This window comes from Panthera onca, chromosome C2 (assembly GCF_046562875.1).
Source record: "Panthera onca isolate mPanOnc1 chromosome C2, mPanOnc1 haplotype 2, whole genome shotgun sequence".
Taxonomy (NCBI): domain Eukaryota; kingdom Metazoa; phylum Chordata; class Mammalia; order Carnivora; family Felidae; genus Panthera; species Panthera onca.
Genome location: NC_138347.1, coordinates 70,977,392 through 71,001,557, shown reverse-complemented (window position 1 = coordinate 71,001,557; position 24,166 = coordinate 70,977,392). Strand labels below are relative to the sequence as shown.

General features: G+C 38.9%; 1 protein-coding gene across 1 annotated transcript in view; it reads left to right on the top strand.

The window, feature by feature from the left end:
• Window positions 1–3,526: 3,526 nt before the first annotated feature.
• OSBPL11 (oxysterol binding protein like 11) overlaps window positions 3,527–24,166 on the top strand; it is an 85,290-nt gene continuing 64,650 nt past the window's right edge. The window contains exon 1 of the mRNA XM_060639707.3: window positions 3,527–4,443. Within this exon, the coding sequence (XP_060495690.1) occupies window positions 4,247–4,443 (197 nt within the window). The 5' untranslated portion in view covers window positions 3,527–4,246. The remainder of the gene's footprint in view (window positions 4,444–24,166) is intronic.

Below are 24,166 nucleotides of genomic sequence, written 5' to 3'. Positions count from 1 at the left end.
CAACTCTCCTAGCTCTGGCTCATGAGTCTATGAACATCTTGTAACCTTCTGGTAAAAAGTGCATCCTGCTGAGTGTCTTGCACAAAAAGTGTACTCAAACTTGAACACTCTGGACTGAATTTTTTTTTATTATTAACACTTGTCTTTCCATTTGCTATACATCATCTGTTGTGCACCTGGGCAGCATAAGCTAGTCCCCAAGTCTTATCACCATTGGGAGGAATGCCAAAATAGTCCCTGGGTCTCTAAAGCTAAAGCTTTTTCCAGACTCCATGTTGTCTCCTGTCCTTGGATTGGCATGTTCCTCCTTTGCACCTCTCATTGATCCAATGAAGGCATACACTCAATACTTCTTTTCCTTGATTGGAGTGGGTTAGCATGGCTTACTTTTACAGTTGGCCGACCTCATTGATTATATAGAGATCTTTATCTTGATCAGTATGGGACTATAAAAGAATAACTCTCAATCCTATAGCTATTACAACACCATTTTTTCTTGGACAGAGGAGTTTGGAATTTTTTTCAGAAATAATGAAAGGTCTTTGGAGGGTTCTGAGTTTCATCAGAAGGTTGTCATCTGTGATGTGTAGAACAGACTGGCATTGGAGAGGTCTGTAAGAATATTTCCTGCACTGTTGGAAATTCAACCCACTTTCAGTGCTGTAGCCACCTCCACACCCATACGGTTTGGATCCAATTACTGCCCTATCCTCATTGCCATCACCCTAGTCTGATCCATTATCACTTCTCACTTCATTTCTTATAAAGCTTCCTAATGAGTCTCCCTGCTTCCTCTTTTTCTCCCACTAAAATCAATTCTCTACATGGTAACTAGAGAATTTTTTTAAAAAAATAATTTTATTTTGTTATCATTCATGCATCCTAAATTCACCCATTTAAAGTATACAACTAAACAGATATTAATATATTCAAAAGATTGCACAACCATTTGCAAGCATCTAATTTTAAAACATTTTAATTACCCTTCAAAAAACCCCATATCTATTAGCAGTAATTTCCCATTCCTCTTTCCTCCCACTAATCTACTTGTGCTTCTATAGATTTGCCGATTCTGGACATTCATATAAATGGAATCATAAAATATGTGGTTTTTTGTGTCTTGCTTCTTAGACTTAGTGTAATGCTTCTACCAGAAGTGTGTGAGGAGTCCAGTTTCTTCTCCATGTCCCTCATCAAGATCAACAATTGGTTATTGTCTTTTTTATTATAGCCGTCTTAGTGGTTGGGAATCACCATCTCATTGTGGTTTTGATCTGTGTTTCCTTGGTAAATAATGTTGAGACTCTCTTAATGTACTTATTGACTTTTGGTATATCTTCTTTGAAGAAATTTTTATCTAGCTCCTTTGCCCATTTTAAATAGGGTTATTTATTTTTTTAATTAATGAGCTGTAAGAGTGCTTTACATAAAGTAAATATTAGTTCCTTATCAGATACATGGTTTGTAAATATTTTTCTCCCATTCTCTGGGTTATTTTTTCACTTTTTCTTTTAACACTTATTTTTATTTATTTTTTTTTTTTGAGAGAGAGCAAGTGGAGGAGGGGCAGAGAGAGAGGGAGGCAAACTCTCAAGCAGGCTCTACACTGTCAGTGCAGAGCACTATGTGGGACTTGAACTCACAAACTGTGATATTATGATCTGAGCTGAAATCGAGAGTTGGACATTTAACCAACTGAGCTACCCAGGCACCTCTCTGTTTCCTACTTTTTTGATGGTATTGTTTGTAGCACCAAAGTTTTTAATTTTCATGACTCTGAATCTAGCTACTTTTTTCTTTTGTTGCTTAGGCTTTGATGTCATTTCTAAGAAGGTTTGCCTAACTCCAGGTCATGGAGATTTACCCCTATATATATATTTTTAGGAGTTTTATGGTTTCAGCTCTCATATTTGTCTTTGATCCATTTTGAATTAATTTTTGTGTATGATGTGAGGTAGGGATCCAATTTCATTCCTTATATAGATATCCACTTGACCCAACACTATTTGTTGAAGAGACCAGAGAGATCTTTTAAAAATATAGATCAGATTACAAACCTTCTCTGTTTAAACTTTCAATAACTTTCCATTGCACTTAACAATAAAATCCAAATTTCTCTGCCGACCTCTTCACTCTCATTTTATGCTACTCTCTCTCTTGCTCACCATGCTGCCAGGTCTCTCATTCCCCAGAATAAATAAAGCTTTCTTTTCCCTTAGCTTCCTCATTTCTTCATTTCTCACCTTAAATATTTTCTCGTAGATGACTTTTCTCAACCTTTCTTCTAAAACAGATTCTCTGTCCCATCCCACTTTTTTTTTATATCATCTCCTTTAATTTTCTTCATAGCTTTAATTATCTATGTATCTGCATTTGTTTCACTGCGTTTTTTTTTTTTAATGTTTTTATTTATTTTTGAGACAGAGAGAGACAGAGCACGAGAAGGGGAGGGGCAGAGAGGGAAGGAGACACAGAATCTGAAGCAGGCTGCAGGCTCTGAGCTGTCAGCACAGAGGCTGACGACGACGACGACGAAGACGACGAGGACGTGTGTCTCAAACTCACCCACTGTGAGATCATGACCTGAGCTGAAGTCAGAGGCTTAACCGACTGAGCCACCCGGGTGTCCCCTGCATTACTTTTTACTTTGAGTAATACTTCTTTGCATTTGCCTTCGTGTTTTGCATATGACATACATTCAATTCACAAATCATGTTGTTAGAAACTAGAATTTACAATTAGATGGGACGTTAAAAATTACCTTCAACTACTCCTTCTTTACAGGTGAAAAAAGCAAAGTCTAAAGAGTGTGAGTTGTCTGGGGTCAGAGAAACAGTACCTAGCTTTGATTCTGAGAGCTATAATTTCCACAACAGTTTCATTTTCATTTGCAACACTGATTTGCCCTATTCCAGTGTCATGCAATTTTTGCAAAAATCACTAAAATGAAGAGGAGTTTTCTTCTTCTTGTTGTTGTTTTAATGTTTATTTATTTTGAGAGAGAGAGAGAGAGAGAGAGAGAGAGTGTGAGTTCCAAGCAGGCTCCATGCTGTCAGCATGGTCTAAGGTGGGGCTTGAACTCACCAACCTGGAGGTCATGACCCGAACTGCAAGCAAGAGTCCGACCATTAACCAACTGAGCCACCCAGGCACTCCAAATAGGAGGGTTTTTAGCAATTTGTTACAGAAATGACATTATTTTTCTAAGCCTTCATTCTAAGATGCCTAGAATGGGCCCTCCAATGGATGGACAGGACCTGGTTAGGAAGGCCAGAAGTCACACTTCACAACGGCACTAAGTCGGACTTCTTTGTTTCTCCCTCCTTGGCTGTCCCACCTCCCTCCCTTTCCCTTCTTCCGGGTCAACCCCCCCAACACCGCTACGCCCGAGGCTCCGCCCCCTTCAGGGCCGCGTGCCCTGCGCCAAGATGGCGCCAGGCGCTTCTGCTTCGGAAGTGAGCTCACACTACTCCGGAAGGGAAGGCGGGGAAAGAGCAGGCGGGTGGGTGACCCGCTGTGGGGCTGTGGGTGGGGCGGCGACCGCAGCTGTGGTATTCACGCTTGGGGCTGGGGAGAGGGCGACGGACTCGCCGGTCTTGGGAGCCCAGTCGAGGGCCCAGGGCCGGGGGCGTTGGAGGAAGTCGCCCCGAGCGGCTCGCCACTGGCCGGAGGAGAGGCGGCCCTGGGAGCCGGCGTCCCGCCCCCGGCGGCCTCCTTCCCCAGCCCTCCTCCCGGGTTGCGCGCGGGCGGTCCCTGTTCTGTCACGGGGGCTGCGGCGGGAACCGTCGAGCCGGCTGGACGGAACCCTCCGCCAGAGGACCCGCTGGAGGAGCAGAGGGAGCGCGGCGGGCCAGTCCGTCAGCTCAGAGGTCAGGCCTCGGGTCGCGGTCCGTGGTCCTCCGTCCTTCGGCGAGCCCTCTTGGCTAAGAGTCCCCGACCTCCCCGCACTGCTTCTGCTTCTCCTTTGAGTAAACCACCAAACCTTCTGGCAGGGTGATTTTTTTCCTCCTTGCATTTGCCGGGAAAGAGACATATATTTAAAGGGTTTCTGTCCTCATTGCTACCCGTGCCCTCTTAAAAGTTTTCCCTTGGTAGGAATGCTTGTATTCCTTCCCTGGACCATTTGATGGTTCCCATCCAGCCGCGGCCTGATTGAGCAACTGGAATCACCTTCAGATCAAATCTTAAAAATTCGCACCTACAAAACTACTCTGCAGAGTTGCTCCCTCCCGCCCAAGAAGGGCAAATGGACTTTGGAGTTAAGATGCAGGGGGGTGAACCAGTGTCAACAATGAAAGTCTCCGAGAGTGAAGGAAAGCTGGAGGGCCTGGCCACAGCGGTGACCCCAAACAAGAACAGCAGCAACAGCAGCTGTGGGGGTGGAATCAGCAGCAGCAGCAGCAGCAGTAGTCGCGGTGGCAGTGCAAAAGGCTGGCAGTACAGGTAGGTCCTTTCCTCAAGGTGATTTCCTCAGGTGGGGGTGACTATGCTGGAGTCTGCCTTTCGGCGGTTGTTGAAAGGTAAAGTTACCTAGTGACTTCCAGAAGCAACTAATACATCTCATTTGGACCTGGGATCTCATCTTTCATAAGCAAGATTTCATTCATTCATTCGTCCATTCAACAGGTATTTATGGAAGGCCTTTCGGAGAATACATAAGTGTATCCCTGAACTTCCTCTACATCCCTAGAGTTCATTCCTCTTCTGATTTAATTCTGTGCTCACTTCTGCTTTTGCCTGTGTTGTAATTTGTTTACAGGCCTGTGTTTACAGTTCCTGCTTGACTGTGAAGGCAGGAACTGCTTAACTCAGCTCTCTCCAGAGGCTAGGAAATGCTAGGTGCTCAAACATATTTGTCAAGTGATTGAACGGAATCATTGAATAAGAAAAGATTCTTGCGGCCCCTGGGTGGTTCAGTCTGTTAAGCCTCTGACTTCCGCTCAGGTCATGATCCTGGCATGGGGCTCTGTGCTGATAGCTCAGAGCCTGGAGCCTGCTTTCTCTCTCTCTCTCACTCTCACTCTCTCTCTCTCTCTCTCCCTCCCTCCCTCCCTCCCTCCCTCCCTCCCTCTCTCTCCCCATTTGCACTCTTTCTCTCAAAAATAAGCATTTAAAAAAAAAAAAGATTTTTGCCCTCATGGTGTTTGTGACTTAGAAGGGGAGATATACGTAAATAATTTGAACACAGGGGCACAGATACAGATACTGGTGCGTCTAATACTCTAAACCAGGGAGACTGGAGACATTTCAGTTTGAGTTGGTCAGGCCATTTAACTCTGTCATGATGAGAAATTCTACATTTGTTAATTTTCATTAATATGGAGGATAAATTTAAGGAGCAGGAAGAGAGTGCTGGAGAAGCAATGGTAGTTTTGTTTTTGCTTTTGATGAGTAAAGTATAGGAGGATATAACCAGAATCTTTTTAATTGAGATATATTTTACATGTAACATATTAGATTCAGGTGTACAACATAATTCCCTATTTGTATGTGTTGATCACCACAGTAAATCTAGTGAACATCCATCACCATACATAGTTACAATATTTTTTTTATTGTGATGAGAACTTTTAATATTTCTCTCTTAGCAACTCTCAAATACACAAAATGTTATCATTAATTATAGTCACCATGCTGTACATTACATCCCCAGGACTTATGTTGTAACTGGAAGCTTGTACCTTTTGGCCACCTTCACCCAATTCACAGTCCATGCCTCCACCCCATTCCCCCACCTCTGGCAAACCACTGGTCTGTCCCTATCTAAGAGTTCATTTTTATTTTATTTTGTTTTGTTTTTTTAGATTTCATGTATAAGTGAGATCACACAGTATTTGTTTGTCTAACTTCACTTAATGCCCTCAGGGTCCATCCGTGTTTTTGCAAATGGCAAGATTTCCTTTTTTTTGGTGGCTAAATAATATTCCATTTTATATACTACATTGTCTTTATTTGTTCATCCGTTGATGGACACTTAGGGTGCTTCCACGTCTTGGCTATTGTAAATGCTGCATTGAACATAGGGGTGCAGATAATCTTTTCAAGTTAACGTTTTCTTCTTTTAATGTTTATTTATTTTTGAGACACACACACACACACACACACACACACACACACACACAGAGCGTGAGCGGGAGAAGGGCAGAGAGAGAGGGAGACACACAGACTCTGAAGCAGGCTCCAGGCTGAGCCTATCAGCACAGGGTCTGATGCAGGACTCGAACTCACAAACCGTGAGGTCATGACCTGAGCCCAAGTCGGATGCTTAACTGACTGAGCCCCCCAAGTGCACCCCCCCCTTTTTTTTTTCCAGATGAATACCCAGAAGTAGAATTGCTAGATCACCAGAATCTTAAGAAATGAATTCAGGCTATACCATTGTATTGCAGCTAAAGAAATGAATTGTTAAATTTTGGTTAACTGACTCCCTGTGTACTTAACTCTAGTCATTTTTAGCCCTGTGCTGTTTGTAGTTGTGAAATTTGTGTGAAACTTGAAAGGGATTAAAGCCAAGATTTTGTGGGACACCTGAATGGCTCATTTGGTTCAGTATCCAGCTCTGGATTTTAGCTTGGGTCACAATCTCACGTTTTTTGAGTTTAAGCCCTGAGTCAGGCTCTGTGCTGCTTGGGATTCTCTTTCTCTCTCTCTCTCTGCCCCTTCCCACTCTCACTGTCTCTCTCTCTCTTTCAAAATAAATTTTAAAAAATAAAGCTAAGATTTTTGTGAACGATACATACTTAGCTATACACAGTATACACATAATATCCATGTGTGAAATACGCATGACTATTAGCATACAGAAATGAAGTGTAGAAAATTATAACTTTATTGGTAAGTGATTTTAGGACAGGAAAGTATAGTTACTGTGAGATATTTAGGGTCACTTTTGGAATCAACATGATCCTTTTTTTTTGGTGGCTGAAGACTAACCATGTAAGATTATCAATTACTTGGCAAGGATATTTTGATATGATTTAAGGAAGCAAAATAAAGTAATATTCCAAGTCAGAAGTCTGTCTTCTGATAGATATCCTCAACTTTTTGAAACCTACTCTCAGTTGAATTAAAAAGTGAAACAGAATTTTTAGCCCTGGAGAGAGTTGTCATAAAGCCACGCACTTTACTCCTGTACTTCAGTTCAGAACTGTATTATCCTTTGTTTAGTGTATTATTTAATGGTTACATGATTTTCAAACTAGAATCTATTGGAAGCACATATGAAAAAGGTTATCACGGTAAATGTACAAGAGAAAATGGCAACTGATAAGTGTAGGACAGCCCAAGAAGATTTGAAAAATTAACATGCAGACTCAGCTATATTGCTTCCTAGTACAATAATCAGTCATAATGGCCTTAAGTCATCTAGGAAAGCACAGTGTGTAAGAAGACAGAACCACGTGATACAGTGTTGAACAATTTCAAAGAAAATAGCTGAAAGAAAAGATGCTTAAATATTTGGAAAGTGCAGTTATGTGAAACTCTTCCCCAAGGGTGCAGATATATAATGTGTTACTGCATTTACATACTGACATATTTTTATTTTAATGAAGTTTGTCCAAGACTAATCCTTCAACCTAGCTCTCAATTTTATTTGTCCCTTTGTCCTCTAGGACATTGATGAAACAGTTTTCTCCATTGCTTGCTCTCTCTTCCTGGCTTCTTCCTCTGAGACTCAAAGTTTCTAGACTTAAAAAACAAGTATAGTAAAACTCAGCCTAATTCTTTCCTCTTAAAACTCATTTACACGCAACTGCTTCCATTTCTTTAATCCTTGTTTATTGCTCAACCCATGATATTTGGCTCTATCTACACCAAGGATAGGAGTGAAAAAATGATGAATTTTTTTTAGATTCTTATTCCCATTGATTTCTATATAACTGTATTAGTTACAATTCTTTTCTTGCCTTTTCTTTTTCTTTTTCTTTTTCTTTTTTTTTAAAGATTTTATTTTTTATTTATTTTTTTTTTAAGATTTAGTTTTGTTTTTTTTTTTTTTTTTTTTTTCCAACGTTTTTTTATTTATTTTTGGGACAGAGAGAGAGACAGAGCATGAACGGGGGAGGGGCAGAGAGAGAGGGAGACACAGAATCGGAAGCAGGCTCCAGGCTCCGAGCCATCGGCCCAGAGCCCGACGCGGGGCTCGAACTCACGGACTGCGAGATCGTGACCTGGCTGAAGTCGGACGCTTAACCGACTGCGCCACCCAGGCGCCCCTTTAAAGATTTTAAAGTAATCCCTACACCCACCATGGGGCTTGAACTTACAACCCCGAGATCAAGAGTTGCATGCTCTACTGACTGGGCCAGCCAAGCGCCTCTCTTTTCTTGAGTTTTTGATATTACTTTCTCTTGGTTTCTCCTTTATCCTCTGAATGTTTTTTTTCTCCGTTTCTTTGGTTGGCTCTTTTCCTTAAAATGCTGGTATGATATGCCATCATTTTCTTTCCTTAAGCTGCATGTTTTCTGTTTGTTATCTCATTCTCTTCCATGGCTTCAGCTATTTCTATAATTTCAGAGGCAGTACATTCAATGGCCTACCTGTAATTTGCTACTGTTCTATTTTAAAAGTGAAGATTTTTGGTTATGTCTTACTGAGTAGTTGAAATTCAGTAAAGACCCTGTGATTCAGACCTGGACTTTAGCTTTACAAACTTAGAAAATTAATAAGCATCATGTTTTTGAGGTTTATAAATGCTGTCACATATCATTCCTTCATTCTTTTTTATGACTGAATAATATTCCATTATATGAATATACCATATTTTGTTATTCATCATTTGACAGACATTTGGGTTGTTTCAGTTTTGTGGCTATTATGAATAATGCTACTTTGAATGTTTGTGTTCAAGTTTTGTGTGGATATGTGTTTTCATTTCTCTTGGGTGTATATCTAGGAGTGGAGTTGCTGGGTCATATGGTAACTTTATGGTTAACTTTTTGAGGAACTGTCAGACTATTTTTTTTTTAATTTAATTTAATTTTTAGAGAAAGAGCACAAGTGGGGCAGAGGGGCAGAGGGAAAGAGAATCTCAACCAGGCTCCACACTCAGTGCAGAGCCCATTGCAGGGCTTGATTCCACAACTGTGAGATTGTGACCTGAACCAAAATCAAAAATCAGACACTCAACCCACTGAGCCACCCAGGTGCCCCCAGACTATTTTCTAAAGTAGCTATATCATTTTACTTTCTTGCCAGCAGTTTATTGAGTTTTAACTTCTTCATATTCTTACCAGCACTTTATTGTCTTTTTGATTAAAAAAAATTTGTTTTTTACATTTTTTTTTTTTTTTTACATTTTTTTTTTTTTTTTTTTTTGAGAGACAGAGACAGAGCACAAGTCGGGGAGGGGCAGAGAGAGAATGAGACACAGAATCCGAAGCAGGCTCCAGGCTCTGAGCTGTCAGCATAGAGCCCGACGCAGGGCTCAAACCCATAAACCGCGAGATCATGACCTGAGCCGAAGTCGTACGCTCAACGGCTCAACCATCTAAGCCACCCAAGCGCCCCTGTCTTTTTTATTTTAAATGTTTATTTTGAGAGAGAGAAAGAGAGAGCACCTGTGTGTGCAAGCTGGGGGGTGGGCAAAGAGAGAGGGAGAGAGTGGGAATCCCAGTCAGCGTGGAGCCTGACAGGGGGCTCAGTCTCAGAACTGTGAGACCATGACCTGAGCCAAAATCAGGAGTCGGACATTTAATTGCCTGAGCCACCCAAGTGCCCCCAATTTTTTTTTAATGTTTATAAATTTCTTTTTATGTTTATTATTTATTTTGAATTTATTTTGAAATATGTGAGATAGTGTATTATTTACTGTTGTGTTACAAATTACCCCAAAATTTAGTGTGTTGAAACAGTAACATTTTTTATTCCAGAGTGTTCTGAAGCTTAGGTGGGTCCGCTGGTTCTGGGTATTTCACAAGGCTACAGTTATCTTGAGGCTCAGCTGGGAAGAATTCACTTCCTGGCTCATTCGTGGCTCTTGGCACAATTCATTTCTTTTGGCCTGTTGGACAAAGACCTCAGTTCCTTATAAACTGACCGCTGGTGGTTTCCTTTGGTTCCTGACTTCATGGGCATCTCCACAGAGCATCTTACTACTTGACGGCTTGTTATTTCAGAGTGAGGAAGTAAGAAAACGAGAATGCTAGCAAGATGGAAGTGACAGTCTTTTGTAACTTAAACATGGAAGTAAAGTCCCCATCACTTTTCACTATATTAGAAGTGAGTGATGAGTTGTGCCTGGGTGGCGCAGTCAGTTAAGCATCTGACTCTTGATTTCAGCTCAGGTCATGAGCTCATGGTTAGTGAGATCAAGCCCTGTACTGGGCTTTGTGCTGGCATCATGGAGCCTCCTTAGGATTCTCTCTCTCTCCCTCTGTCTCTGCCTCTCTCCCACTTGGGCATGGAATGAGTAAATGATGAGGTTCAGCCCACACAAGGGTGTGAATACCAGCAGGTGAGGATCATGGGAGCCACATTAGAAGGTGCCTATTACAGATGATAGTATAAATAGACTCTAGATCATCATCTATTGTTGAGACAGATTTGACAAGTAGGCAGTTGGAAATTTGTTTCTAAAGCTGAGAGTTTGGGACTGAAACTGATTGTCGGGAAATAAGAGGAGCTACTAGGAGATCAGTTGTAATGACCTAGACATGAGATAATACAGGGAAAGTGTTAGTAGGCTGGAAAAGAAGGAAACCATGGGAGGAAGGTTGACAGACCTTGGTGATGTACTGAGGGAAGGAAGTAAAAATTGACCTCTGTCATCCAGATTTGAAACTTTGAGAAGTCTACATGAGAAACAGATTTGGGGAGTCAAATGATGCATTTGGTTTTCCGTATGTTGAACTTAAGTTGCTAGAATGTTTAAGTTGCATATCCAGCTAGATTTTAGAGATGTGGAGCATATCCAGCAAAGTAGATAATTGCCTTTGTAGTATCCAGAATGTATTCACTTCTGTTGTCACATTTAATCCTCACTACAGCTCTTAGAGGAAGGTAGGAAGGACACTGTTATCACCATTTTATAGTTGAATAAAACAGAAGTCAAAATGAATTGACCAGAGCCATGGCTAGTAAGTGGAAGAACTTTTATTTCTAAGTAGTTATTTGTGTAGAGGAATTTAAAGTTGATACACTCTCTAAAGGAATGGATAGTTATTGATAAATAGTTTCGGACATGGTGGTTTCATCCTTCACTGGTGTTCTAACTCATGCAGCAAATATTTTTGAGCCTCTATCATGTAGAGCCCTGTTATTTCCAAATTAATATATACATTCATAACAGTGAAAAGTAAGGACTCCCAAGGCTTATTTTGGGAAGATTCTGGAAAAGAGTCAGAAAAGAGAAGAGAGGTGCCTGGCAAGCTCAGTCAGTAGAGCATGAAACTCTTGAGCTTGGGATTGAGTTTGAGCCCCACATTGGATGTAGAGATTATGTAAAAATAAAATCTTTCAAAAACAAAAAAAGAAAGAAAGAGAGAGAAGAGCCTCAGCTGCATTTGCAAAATATATCACGATGACCCTTTTTCAAATCAAAGCTGATCAGTAAATTTATTAGATTAGCCCCAAATTTTCTTCCTCCAAAGTAATTTATATTCATATGCATATGTTGTGGTCTTTGTTCACCATTTAAAAGGAAAGCAGATTTCTTCTGGATCCTTCCTTCCTTTTTCATAGTAAGTGTTCAAAGTGTATAAAATGTGCATGTTTCCATTATTTTCATATTCTTCGTGTCAGCTTTCAGAAAAATGTACACATCTACAAATATGCCACTTATTGAAATGGACAGAAGAGAACTACCCAGAGGAGGAACTGAAAAGCAAACTGGAGTGTATAACAGGCCTGCTTGTCTTATTTTGGGCTCCATGCTGGCCAAGCCCTATTAACAAACAGATCTCTTTTCCTTATTAGCAAATAGTTACGGGTTTCAGTAAATGGGTAGAATTCTAAAAATGTATAGTATAGAAATAATTTTTATGGTCAGACCTGGTGTCTACCACTGTAAATACTCTGTTAATAGGAAAAGTACCTGTACCTATTTTCAAATGGGGAAAGGAGATCTGCGTAAACATAATCTAACATTTACTATCTTCAGGGTTTGACCACTTTTTGAGTTTGATTTGAAGAAAAAATTGTGAATGTTTACTTTTTCTCTCTGAAGGAAACTTGAATGTGTACTTCTGTACCCTAGTTTTTGTTATCCTTATCTGAAAGTTGCTATTGATGCTAGTGAAAATAAGAGAAAGGCAACTTATAGGCATGTAGCTGAAAACTATAAAATATTGTTCCAGAAATCTAGTGAGAACTACACCAAGCCTTGAGGAAAAATATTTGGTTTCTTAGGGTATACTCTGATTTCTTAGTGTTTTATATTTTTGCTATAGGTCTAAACACAGTCCATTTGAGTTCATATTTTACATAGAAATCCTACCGTATCAAAACTATGCAAGCAGGTTAATGTTAGAACATGCAAATTGGTCTTTTGCAAATAAATTGCATGATTTAGATTCCAGAAGAAATTGCCCAACAAATAGATTTGTGGGAAATTATATCTTTTTAAACTCTTCTGTTTTTGCTTTTGAACATAGTGGAGAATATTCTTGATGTAAATTGTACTACCTTGCCTAGAGGGAACATCTTTGTTCCCTTTGAGAAAACATCTTCCCTAGCTAAGAATCTTCCCCTATACCAATTTTGCTAAATAAAATGATTTGTATCCAGACTTATTCAGGTTTAACTTAAAACTAAATTGCCTGTTTAAATGGTTACATTATTGTTTTGGTATTACCATCTGGGTTTTAGAACAGTTTATTTGGTGGTGAAAGAAAGGATTTTCTTTTGGATTTATAAGGTATTGTAACAAAACATGATTTCTCACTCAGTGTTTCCCTGTTCTTGAGTTTTGGCTGCCTTTGCAGTTTACTTCCATTGCTGTTCTTGAGGTTGGTTGGAAGGTCCCTAGAGGGGAGAGGCTGTTGCTACTGGCTGCAGCTGAAAGCCCTAGTTAAAAGGATGGTTGGGAGAGAAAAAGAAAAGAAGAGGAAAAATAGAGAGAGAAAAAGGATATAGCAAAGAGATAGAGACAGGGAGAGAAAGAGAGGAAGAAAAGGAGGGAATGAGAATGATACAAAAGGTGAGATGAAATGCCACCAATAGTTGCTTCTGGAACAGCCTTCTTATCCTTGATAGAGGCCTTTTTAAAGTACTGCCTGAATCTGTAACCTCAAATCTGCAAAGAGAACTTCTTTATCAATTTTGTAGCTGTTTCACATATTTTTATAACATAATTGAAAAGAATATTTTTAATGTGATTTTTTAGAATAGGTAATATTATTAAAAAATATTAGAAGGGAGGGGTCCAATGAAAAATCTTTCCCATCCTCGACTGGTTCAGGTCTCCTCCCACCTAAAAATGGCTTCTTGTGTGGCAGTGAGACGTATAGTATCTTGATACTCTCTTGGTCTGTGGTGTCTTGGTTTTACTGAGGCCTGCTTCTGTGAAGCCTTTTGGAAGTATATGAGAGATAATAAATACTACTATCTGAAAAGATACTGTACCAGAAAAAGTTTTCTACTTTATTCTAAAAAGTTTTAATTACAGGTATAATGTTTCTCTTATTTGCAAACTTTACTTTTGAAATAATAATTTTCTGTTGAGGAAAACCTTTAGAATTTCAAATGATGAGTGATGTACACACATTTTAGGTTGAAAGGGTCATCGGACACATGAGAAAAACCAAGGCCCAGAGAGATTGATATGGCCAGGGTCAGTCATGGCATTAGTCGTGGGAAAATTGGTACTAGATCCTGTATCCTTTTATGTGCTCATTCCACAGCATAACACTACCTTACACTTAGGGTTTAGCAACTTAATTTTGAACCTAAGGGGTATTGAAAAGCCTACTCGTAATGTCTGAAAGTCCTGTTTATAGTAAGAGCTATAGCTCCTATTTTTGTTGGCAAACAATACTGCTTTAGGCTGGTGTGAGGAAATAGGTCCTCTTTTTACATTAAAGGATGAGAGTTAAATTGGGGTAGCCTGTTTGGAGAGCAGGTTGGTGATATTTATAAAAACTAAAAACGCACATACCTAGCAATTTCACTTTTAGCAAATATGTACAAAGATATGTACAGCTCTGTTGCACCATTATTTGTAATAGTAAAAGCCTAGACAAAAAACTCTGTTAGTAGGAGGATTGGAACTGGTTAACTATATGATACTGCCATAAAATGGATTACTGTGCAGATGTTAAGAAATGAGTTAGATCCATATGTGTCAGTGTGAAACTATCCCTAAGAAAACAGAAAAAGCAAGGTACAGAATTATGTGTATAATTGCAACCATTTGCTTAAAAAATAAAATGGTGTGTATATGTGCACACTTGTAGGTGCATAGAATATTTCTGAAGAAGTACACAAGAAATTGAGAGGTCTTTGCCTCTGAGAAGGGGAACTGCCGCCTGGAAGATAGGGTTGGATAATGTAATACATAGTAACGCGTATTGGGAGACAGTTCTCCCTTTGTTACTTACTGTTTTTTTCCAAAAAATTTGTATAGCAAACAGTCTTGGAAGATATAGTATCTCCCTCCTAAGCAGAAGGCAGGTTTATTTATCATCCAGTATAATAAAGATAAGGTCTCCTTGCTGCAGAGGTTAGGCCAACTTACTGTTCTTGAAAGATGTGGGTTCTCTGCACACAGGTTCCTCAACCTGTCCCACAATGTCCTGCATGTGCAGGCATCTCCGGTCCTCTGTGTTGCCCTGTGTGATGGGGCTATTGCTATGGCTACTGAAGTCTTTTGTCTCTGACTGAGGAGTCTCATGTCTTTTGCAGCATCCATGAAACTGGGCTAACTTGCTAGCTTTCAAGTAGGTAACATCTCAGGCCTTCCATCATTCTTGACAAAATACCTACTGGAAAAAAAATGTAATAACTATTTCTTAAAATGAAAGAAATGGAAGTCTTGGGGCTTTTTAGGTCCCATCATTCTGACTTAAAATGTCAGGCTAAGAAGATAAGACAGGGACGCCTGGGTGGACCAGTGGGTTAAGTGTCCATCTCTTGATTTCCGCTCAGGTCATGATCTTAGGGTTCATGGGATGGAGCCCTGTGTCGGACTCTGCACTGACAACTTGGGATTCTCTCTCTCCCTCTCTCTCTGTCCTTCCTCCACTCTCTCTCTCTTTCAAAATAAATTAAAAAAACATTCAAAAAAAAGATAGGACAAATCTAGAAAACTGATCTAGAAAAATGAGCCTACGTCAAAGGAATTTGCCTATGGAGGAATTGACTTCCTGGAGTGTGAGAGAATCAGTATTTGTTGAGCATTAACCATATTGACTTATACTTCAAATATATTTGGGGTGAATATATTTTCTTTTCTCATTATAAATCTGCAGGATAGATATTCTTATCCCCATTTACAGATGAAGAAACTCAGTACCAGATATGTTACTTGCCCAAGGTCACAGTGGAGTTCATACCTATAACTGTCTGACACTAAGCCATGCCCTTTCCATTATAATAAACAGCTTTCTTTCTTGAGGTGTTAGAGGTGACTTTCTACTTTAACATGTGGGAGTTTCTTCTGTCCCATCTTCATTGAAGGTCTGTTGTCAAATGGCCAGTTAGCTGCATGAGGGATTTCCCAGTTGTCTGTAACAATCAGATTATGTATAGGATTTTTTTTTTTTGGTCGGTGTAGGAAAACATTTTACAGCTGTGCTTCTCAAACTTTCTTCTTGAACTATCTTTTAGCTGCATAAGATACAGTAGGTACCTTAAGTGGATCTAGTTTGTGATTTAAAACAGCCCCTGGCTCGTATAACTTTCTTGGGAGTTTTCTGTATTTCAGAATTCATGAGAATTTTATATTCTACTCTCTATGTATCAGTTGCTTACAGAGGTCAGTATAGAGTCAGGGCCAGCTGAGAGGGAGGACACAGGAATCAGAATACAATCAAATTGTCAGGTTGTTGTTGTTGTTGTTGTTGTTGTTGTTTTAGTGTTTATTTGTTTATTTTGAGAGAGAGAGAGAAAGAGCACATGCGCTCAAGTGGCACAGAGGCAGAGATAGAGGGAGAGAGAATCCCAAGCAGGTCTCGTTCTGTCAGCATAGAGCCCGACAGGGGGCTCGAACCCACGAACCATGAGATCATTACCTGAGCTGAAACCAAGAGTCTTGACACTTAACCAACTGAGCCACCCAGGCACCCCAGGTTTATTTATTTTTTTAATTGTAGTAAAATATGCATATAAAATATACCATCTAAAGTATTTTTCAGGTGTCTAGTTCTGTGACATTAAGTACATTGACATGTTATGCAACTATCACTACTATTCATCTTTAGAGTTTTTCATCATCCCAGGGGTGCCTGGGTGGTTCAGTTGGTTAAGCATCCAACTTCGGCTCAGGTTAGTCTGGCCCTTTGCTGACAGTGCAGAGCCTGCTTGGGATTCTCTTTCTCTCTTTCTGCCCCTCCCCCAGTCATGCATACACACCTGTTCTCTTTCTCTCAAAATAAAAAGGTAAACTTAAAAGAGTTTTTTGTCATCACAAACTAAAACTCTTTACCCATTAAATAATAACTCCCTATCCCCACCCAATCCTCAACCCCTCGCAACCACTATTCTACCTTCTGTCTCTATGATTTTGACTACTCTAGGTGTCTCACAGTGAAATCATACAACTTTTGTCGTTGTGTGTCTGGCTTATTTCACTTGGCATAATGTCCTCAGGGTTTATCCATGTTGCAGCATGTGTCAGAATTTCCTGCCCTTTTAAGGCTGAATAATATTCAGTTGCGTGTATTTACCACATTCTATTTATCCATTCATTTGTTGATGTACATTTGATTTGTTTCCATCTTCTGGCTATTGTGAATAATACCGCTGTGAACATTGGTATACAAATACCTGTTTGAGTACTTGCTTTCATTCTTTTGTGTGTATACCCAGAGGTAGAATTGCTGAATCATATAGTAATTCAGCATTTAACTTTTTGAGGAGCCACCATTATTGTTTACCACAGCAGCTGTACCATTTTACATTCCCACCAAGAACGCAGAAGGGTTCCAATTTCTCCATACCCTTGCCAACCCTTGTTATTTTCTGTCTTTTGGTTTGGTTTGGTTTTGGTTTTGATAATAGACATACTAGTGGATATGAAGAAATAGTTTTATTACTGCAAAAAACTCATTGAAGAAAGCAGCAGCAGTTACCATAGTAAAGTAAATTTGCTATTTCCACCCTGGAATTAGGCATACTTATCTACCTAGTCACAGGCACAGAGGCAGTTTGAAATACTCAGGTCTTCTCTCTGTTAGAGCAGGTAAGAATGTCTTCTTTGGGTAGGAGGCGGATCCAAGGGAAGGAGCCCAGAGGAGCCGAGCCCTTCATGCCCAGCTGTGGGATGTGTGAGGGGAAGAATGGGGAAAAGAGGATGGGAGCTCTCTAGAGAAGTTCTCCACATGGAGATGGATGTGTGAGGAGGGAGCAAGTTTTTTCTTAATATTTATGAGAGTTTTGATATTAAAAATGCTTTAACTTATTTTTTTAGTGCTTTAACTTATTATAGTCAAGTAAATTTGCTCTAGAAACACAATCTAATTTTACCCTGTTCTGCCACCCACCCACCCAGCCCAGTTTTGAGTATGTGTAGGTTAATTTGGGAAGTAAGAGCTTATAGGAAACACAGTTCTACATCTCAAAAGAGCAATGATCATATAGTCCCTTCGGAGAGTTTTAAAAAAATTAATCCATACATAATAACAGATAGAAGTAGCTCTCTGCCCTGAACTATCCTGCCTGTTCAAGATAATTGGACATTTAAAGAAGTGTTTTAATTATAAAAATAATAGGATATTAAAATTGGAAAATGTGAAATAGTAAAGACAGCAAAGTAAAACCATCCATAACTCCTCCATCCAGTGATGGAGTTACTATTTTGTGTAGTTTTGTCCTGTGCACATTTTTTTATAGGCTATATTAAATTTGGTATTTTATAAATAAAAAAACTTAATTATCTTAAAGCACTTCCCCATGTTGTTAGAAACTCATAAACATTTTACTTGGTGAATCCTATTCACCTTGGTGATATATATATGTGTGTGTGTGTGTTTATATTTAAGTTTTTATTTAAATTCCAGGTAGTTTAAAAAAAAAAAATTCCAGGTAGTTAACATACAGTGTAATCCATGATACTTCTTAATAATTCTCCTGATGTTGTTCATTGAGCTTATTTTCTTCCTTTTCTCTCCATTCACTTCTTTCTTTCTTTTCTTTTCTTTTCTTTTCTTTTCTTTTCTTTCTTATTTTAATTATTGTAAGTAGTGCTATAGTGGACAAGGTTGCATATTATCTTTGTCTACATTTCTAATTATTTATCTTAGACTAGATACCTGGAAGTAAAATTCTTGGGCCAAAGAGCATTAACATTTAAAAAAAATTAATTCCAGTAAAACATACAGTGTTATATTAGTTTCAGGTGTGCAATACAGTGATTCAACAATTTTGTACATTACTCAGTGCAAAGAGCGTTAACATTTTTAAGGCTTTTTGCAGGAAGGGAATGTCTTTTACTTCATACTTTTGGGTATAGACTAAGATATGGTTGGAATTAGATTTTGTTTTATCTGAAATTGATTGGAGTGTACAGGCTGTGTTGATTTTTTTTTTTTTGACAGTTACTCAGAATTGCCTTGTGGTTTTATAGAAACATTCTGCTTCTATCTTCCCATTGCTTAAATCATTCTGCAGAGATTTCTTGAGCACCTGCTATATCCCAGGCTATAAGCTAGGTGCTACAAGGAATACCAGGATGAGTAAGAAGCAGTCACTGCTCTGCAGAATATCTTTTTACAGCAGAAGGACTTACATGTGTTGCAGTCGTTCCCATCTGTTGTCAGCTGCTTTTTCCTTAGCTAAGCAGGCTGCTCTCTCCCTTCATCATGCTATTTATATTATCAAGGGAATGAACCAAAACTAAGCTAATTTTGGAGGACAGTTTTTGCTTAGTAGAAAGTAGGAATTTTGATCTGTGGCTTGACTGGCACCTGCTTTACACTGACTACAGCTTGCATAAATTTCTGCCTGCAGTTAAATGTGTTAAGGTGTCCAAGACTAATTCCTCTACTGTATCTGGGCTATGGAATCTGCCTCTCCCATTTCTCTCTTTCTTCTGAGTCTTGAACCTTTCTTTCTATCTCCTTCTCTTTGGGTACTTAGAATTACCCTGTCCTAAGCCCACATCCTTTTAACCAGTTCTGTTTCTCCCAGTGTCTCTTGGTTACTGCCAGCTGGCTCAGCCTTCATCATTTCATTGATCTGTTATCTCTTGGTTGGTAAATCTAATAGAAACTTCTCAGTCTGCATCTTAGTTCACCCCCCAGTAGCACTGAACATGCTTGACCACAAATTCACTTAAAGTACTCCCGGTTTTCTTTCTACTACTCAGCTACTACTTATCTTCTGTCTGCACTCCTCTTGCATTTAAAACTTTTCCTGAGGGTTCTCCCTTAGGCTCTGTTCCATCGCTGGTCATTTTATAATCCTTCCTGGGTGATTTTATTTACTCTTCTGGCTTCAAATACCAGTTACATGCTTATATGCTGATTACTACCAAATCTATATGTCCAATCCAAATCATGCTACCTTACTGGCTATCTCCCTGTGTATGGTCTGCAGATCCCTGAAATTCAATATGTTAAGTTGGGACAAACCCAAAACTTCCTCTGTGGTCCCCATTTTAGTGAAAGTATTAGTATGTGCACAGTTGTTCCAGCTGAACTCCGGGTGTTGTCCCTTCTCTCTCACCCTACTGTCACTCTCCATCTCTTTCTCACTTCACATCTAATCAGTCAGGTCCAGTCATTTCAGCCTCAGTCACCACTGAATCCCGTGTCTTTAATGAAATACCCTTTTCGTTAGTATGACAGCTAAAAACACAGGCCCAGTGTGTCTCTCCTCTAGTAGGAGCCCTTGTCATTGTCTTTTTCTTCAAGGAGATATATTTCTCTTATGTTAGATGGTGGTTTGGGGATGGAGAGAAATCACCTTTTTATTTTCCCACCCTTTTCAGTGGGTTTTCAGAGTGCTTTGCATTTAGGAGGTCATGAGTAATTGTGCGGAACTGAAATGAAAGGATTTGAAGCTGTTCAGAAAGTAGCTTAATTTTAAAAGCTTCTACATATCTTCCTTAAGTCTGATCAAGAAAGGTTAAGAAATACGTGTGTTATAGTAATGGAGACTTAGGAATTGAAATAATCATTATTAAGATAGATGAGCCTCACATTAAATGTAATAATGCCACTTGGCATAGTTCAGTTAATCAGTTATTTTTATAGACTATCAGCCTCTAGTACTAATCCCAATTGAATGTTAACAAGTTTAGAAGATCAAAATATACCCAATTTGTTGATCGGTGGAGTTGCTGAAGGACTGAAAAAGAAATTAACTTTTTCACAGCTTATTTTTCCGTGTATTTGTCTTTTGGACCATCATCTCTACTTCATAGAACACAAAATAGTAGTATGATATGATCACATATGTGGTGTGTTCCCATTTGAACAACTAGATTTTATTAATGTTAACAGGTACATTAAGAATCTATAGAAATTCACACATTTTAAGTGGGAGCAAAGCATAAAGGTTAGAGGTACTACATAAAGAATCAGTTATAAAGGAGGTAGAGAGGAGAAAGGGAAGAGTGAACAAAAAGGTGGTCGCTCATAGAGCTCTTTATAGTGGCCACCAGATGGCACAGTTGTTCTACATCTGCCGGTTGCACTGACCTGACCAGGGAGGGAAAGTACGGGAACATGACAGTGCCGACCAGCTGTTCCAGAGAATAGGATGTTCTTAAGTTGGTTCTTTGTAGCCTCAGATGTCTGTATCATGTAATAAAAGTAGGCCAGCAGTTTGTAATTAATTGCATATTTGAATTTCTAGTTCTTTTGAGGCTGGCTTGATGCTATTGTCAAATAAGCCATGGTGATATCACCCTTGTAATTTTTGTGAGAAAGTTTAACTCTTTAGATGAAAGCATCAACAAAATGTTAACATTTAAAAATTGAACAAAGAACATTACTATACTATACAACATTACTTTGATTTTATTTCGTGAATGTGGCTACTGGAATTGTACCCTTAAGAATTCATTGATAACTATTAAATGACTGATAGAAACAACTTAGATGTGACCAAAATGAGGGATACCTTTAGTTACATGAGAGACTGGACAAAAGTAAAAGAGATGAGGCATTATTTTCAATTGCTTAGAAATAAACATTTTTGTTTGTTTTTCTCAGTTGTGGGTATATACTGAGTTTTTAAGAAGGATTCTTTCCACAGTTCACATATGCATTTGGAGGATATAATGGTCCTAGCACCAGAGGAATTGAATTTTATTGAATTGTAATGTATTTATTATATGCCAGTAGTCCTAGTATAGTGATGAAGGCTTGGTGTAGAGAACCTAGATTAAGGGGGAAAACCAAAAATGGTGAATTATGGGATATTTTGGTTCTTTGAAGAAATAATTTAATTTAGGTTATGTGGCACCATAGGCTTTTTGTGGTGCAAAAAGTATAAATATACACATACATACGTACATATATAAATACATAAATTCAGGTTATGAAGCTACAGGGTAGAATGAACAAAGAATAAGGTTTGTTTTTTTTTTTAATTAAGGTATAATTGCCATATTAGTTTCCAGGTGGACAACATAATTTGGTATTTGTATATATTGTGAAATGATGACCATAAGAAGTCTAGTAAAAATCTATCACTACACATATTTTTTATTTTTTAGAGAAAGAGCACAAGTGGGGAGAGAGGAAGAGGGAGAGAGAGAATCTTAAGCAGGCTCCACACTCAGTGTGGTTCCCGATGCAAGGCTCAATCCCGCAACCCTGGGATCATGACCTGAGCTGAAATCAAGTCAGGCACTTAGCCTACTAAGCCACTCAAGTGCCTCTATCATCACATATATACTTTTTTTTTTTTCTTGTGATGAGAACTTTTAAGATCTACTTTCTTAACAACTTTCAAATATGCAGTACATTATTTTTAACTATATGCTCTGTGCTGGACATAACATCCCCAGGACGTATTTATTTTGTGATTGGAAATTTGTGTCTTTTAACCACTTTTATCCATTTTACTCAACCCCACCCCATCAGTTTGTTCTGTGTATCTGTGAGCTCTTTTCTAAAGATTATTTTCTGGGACTCCTGGTTGGCTCAGTCGGCAGAGCATGCAACTCTTGATCTCAGGTTTGTGAGTTTAAGCCTCATGTTGTGTGTAGAGATTACTTAAAAATAAAAAATTCTTCTGAATTTTTTATTTTTATTTATTTTTAATTTAATTTTTTAATTTTGTAAATTTTATTTATTTTTTATTTAAAAATTTTTTGTAACGTTTGTCTACTTTTGAGAGAGTGTGAGCGGGTAAGGGGCAGAGGGAGGGAGACACAGAATCTGAAGCAGGCTCCAGGCTCTCAGCTGTTAGCACAGAGCCCGATGCAGGGCTTGAGCCCCCAAACCGAGATAATCATGACCTGAGCTGAAGTCGGACGCTTAACCTGAGCCACCCAGGCATCCCTATTTTTTAATTTTTTTTTTAATGTTTATTTATTTTTGAGAGAGACAGAGCATGAGTCGGGGAGGGGCAGAGCCCGAGGTGGGGCTTGAACGCACAAGATGTGAGATCATGACCTGAGCTGAAGTTGGACGCTTAGCCAGCTAAGCCATCCAGGCACCCTGATTTTTAGAGTCCATATATAAGTGAAGGAATAAATTTTGAGGGCAAGAACAGTTGAGGGAAGCTGAGCTGTGTGTTAAATACATAAAACAGAGGAGGAACTCTTTGGGAAGTTATTTTTGGGCAGAGTCCAGGGGCACTGGGATTCCAGTGACCCCAAAGAACTATTTAAGCCTGAAGCTTGGGAAAGATGTGGGAGCCATACAAGAAAAATATCTTCCTGCTTTTCTAAGTACCAGTGGAGCTGAAAGAGATAGCTTTGATGTGACCTGGGCTGCAACTAGAGGAACTCCAGCAAAAACCCAAAGGGCTGGGTTTCCAGAGAAGAATCCTTTCTTCTAGATGTAGGCTTTAGAAAGTGTTTAAATGGGAATTCAACTGGGACTGTCAATTTTAACATGACATAATATGTAACAGAACTTTGGGTTAGCATTTGAGAAGTTGACAACCTTTGTCTTCTTGAGATTAGTGTGACCTTATAAAATCCAAAGGACTCGAGTAGTTTGACTTAATATTAATCAACAATGTTGTTTGCTAGCCTTAGAATGAAAAAGCCTTAGAACAAAAAACATATACTCAGTCATGGGATCACATCTTTATTTTCAGATTTGATCTTTATTTTCAAGCACTTTGAGGAAATGAGACTGGAAAGACACTCAACATTGAGTTTATTCGTGAGGCATCTCCCTACTCACTGCCCAGTAATAGCTGCTAAATCTTATAATCAATTTGGTTATTTTGTTTTCCTGAGAGAGTCTTTATCTTAGCCCTTTTTATTTGTCATTGAGATCAATCTAAATCTGTTTTGATTTCTCCCTTGCTTTTGCCTTTAACATCCATGTTTGAAAGGTTGCCATTTGCCTCACATTGTCAGTTTCCTTTATGCCGGTTAGCTGAAATTTTACCAAATATGCTCTGTGATTTAGGGATAGTAAAGAAAATAAATGATGAATATCCATTGCATTTTATAGTGTAAATTTAAAACTTTACAGTAGGTGAGTTTAAAAGGAATTCTGATATAAACTACAAAACAAATCAAGCCCATTACCAACAAATAGTCTGTGTAGGTCTAACTTTAATATGTTTTCATATGTATGAGGAACCTTAATATATTGGAAAAGAAGTATCAATGAGGTCTTGGATTTTCTATGTATCACTATACCAGAACGTACATGTAATAAAGTGGAAAAAAAGGGGGCAGGAAGTGAAGAAACTCAGTTGTAATAAGGCTAATGACACAAGTCCCAAATAAAATCTTTCGAGTGGCAAAACTGATAGTGTTTTGCCTCATACCTGAGGTGGAGCAGGAGTGAGGGGTCACTCTCACCGAAAACAGGACCTATGTTTTGGAAGCCCAAGGAATCAGAGACAGAACAGATTGGTCTCTTGTGTGTCC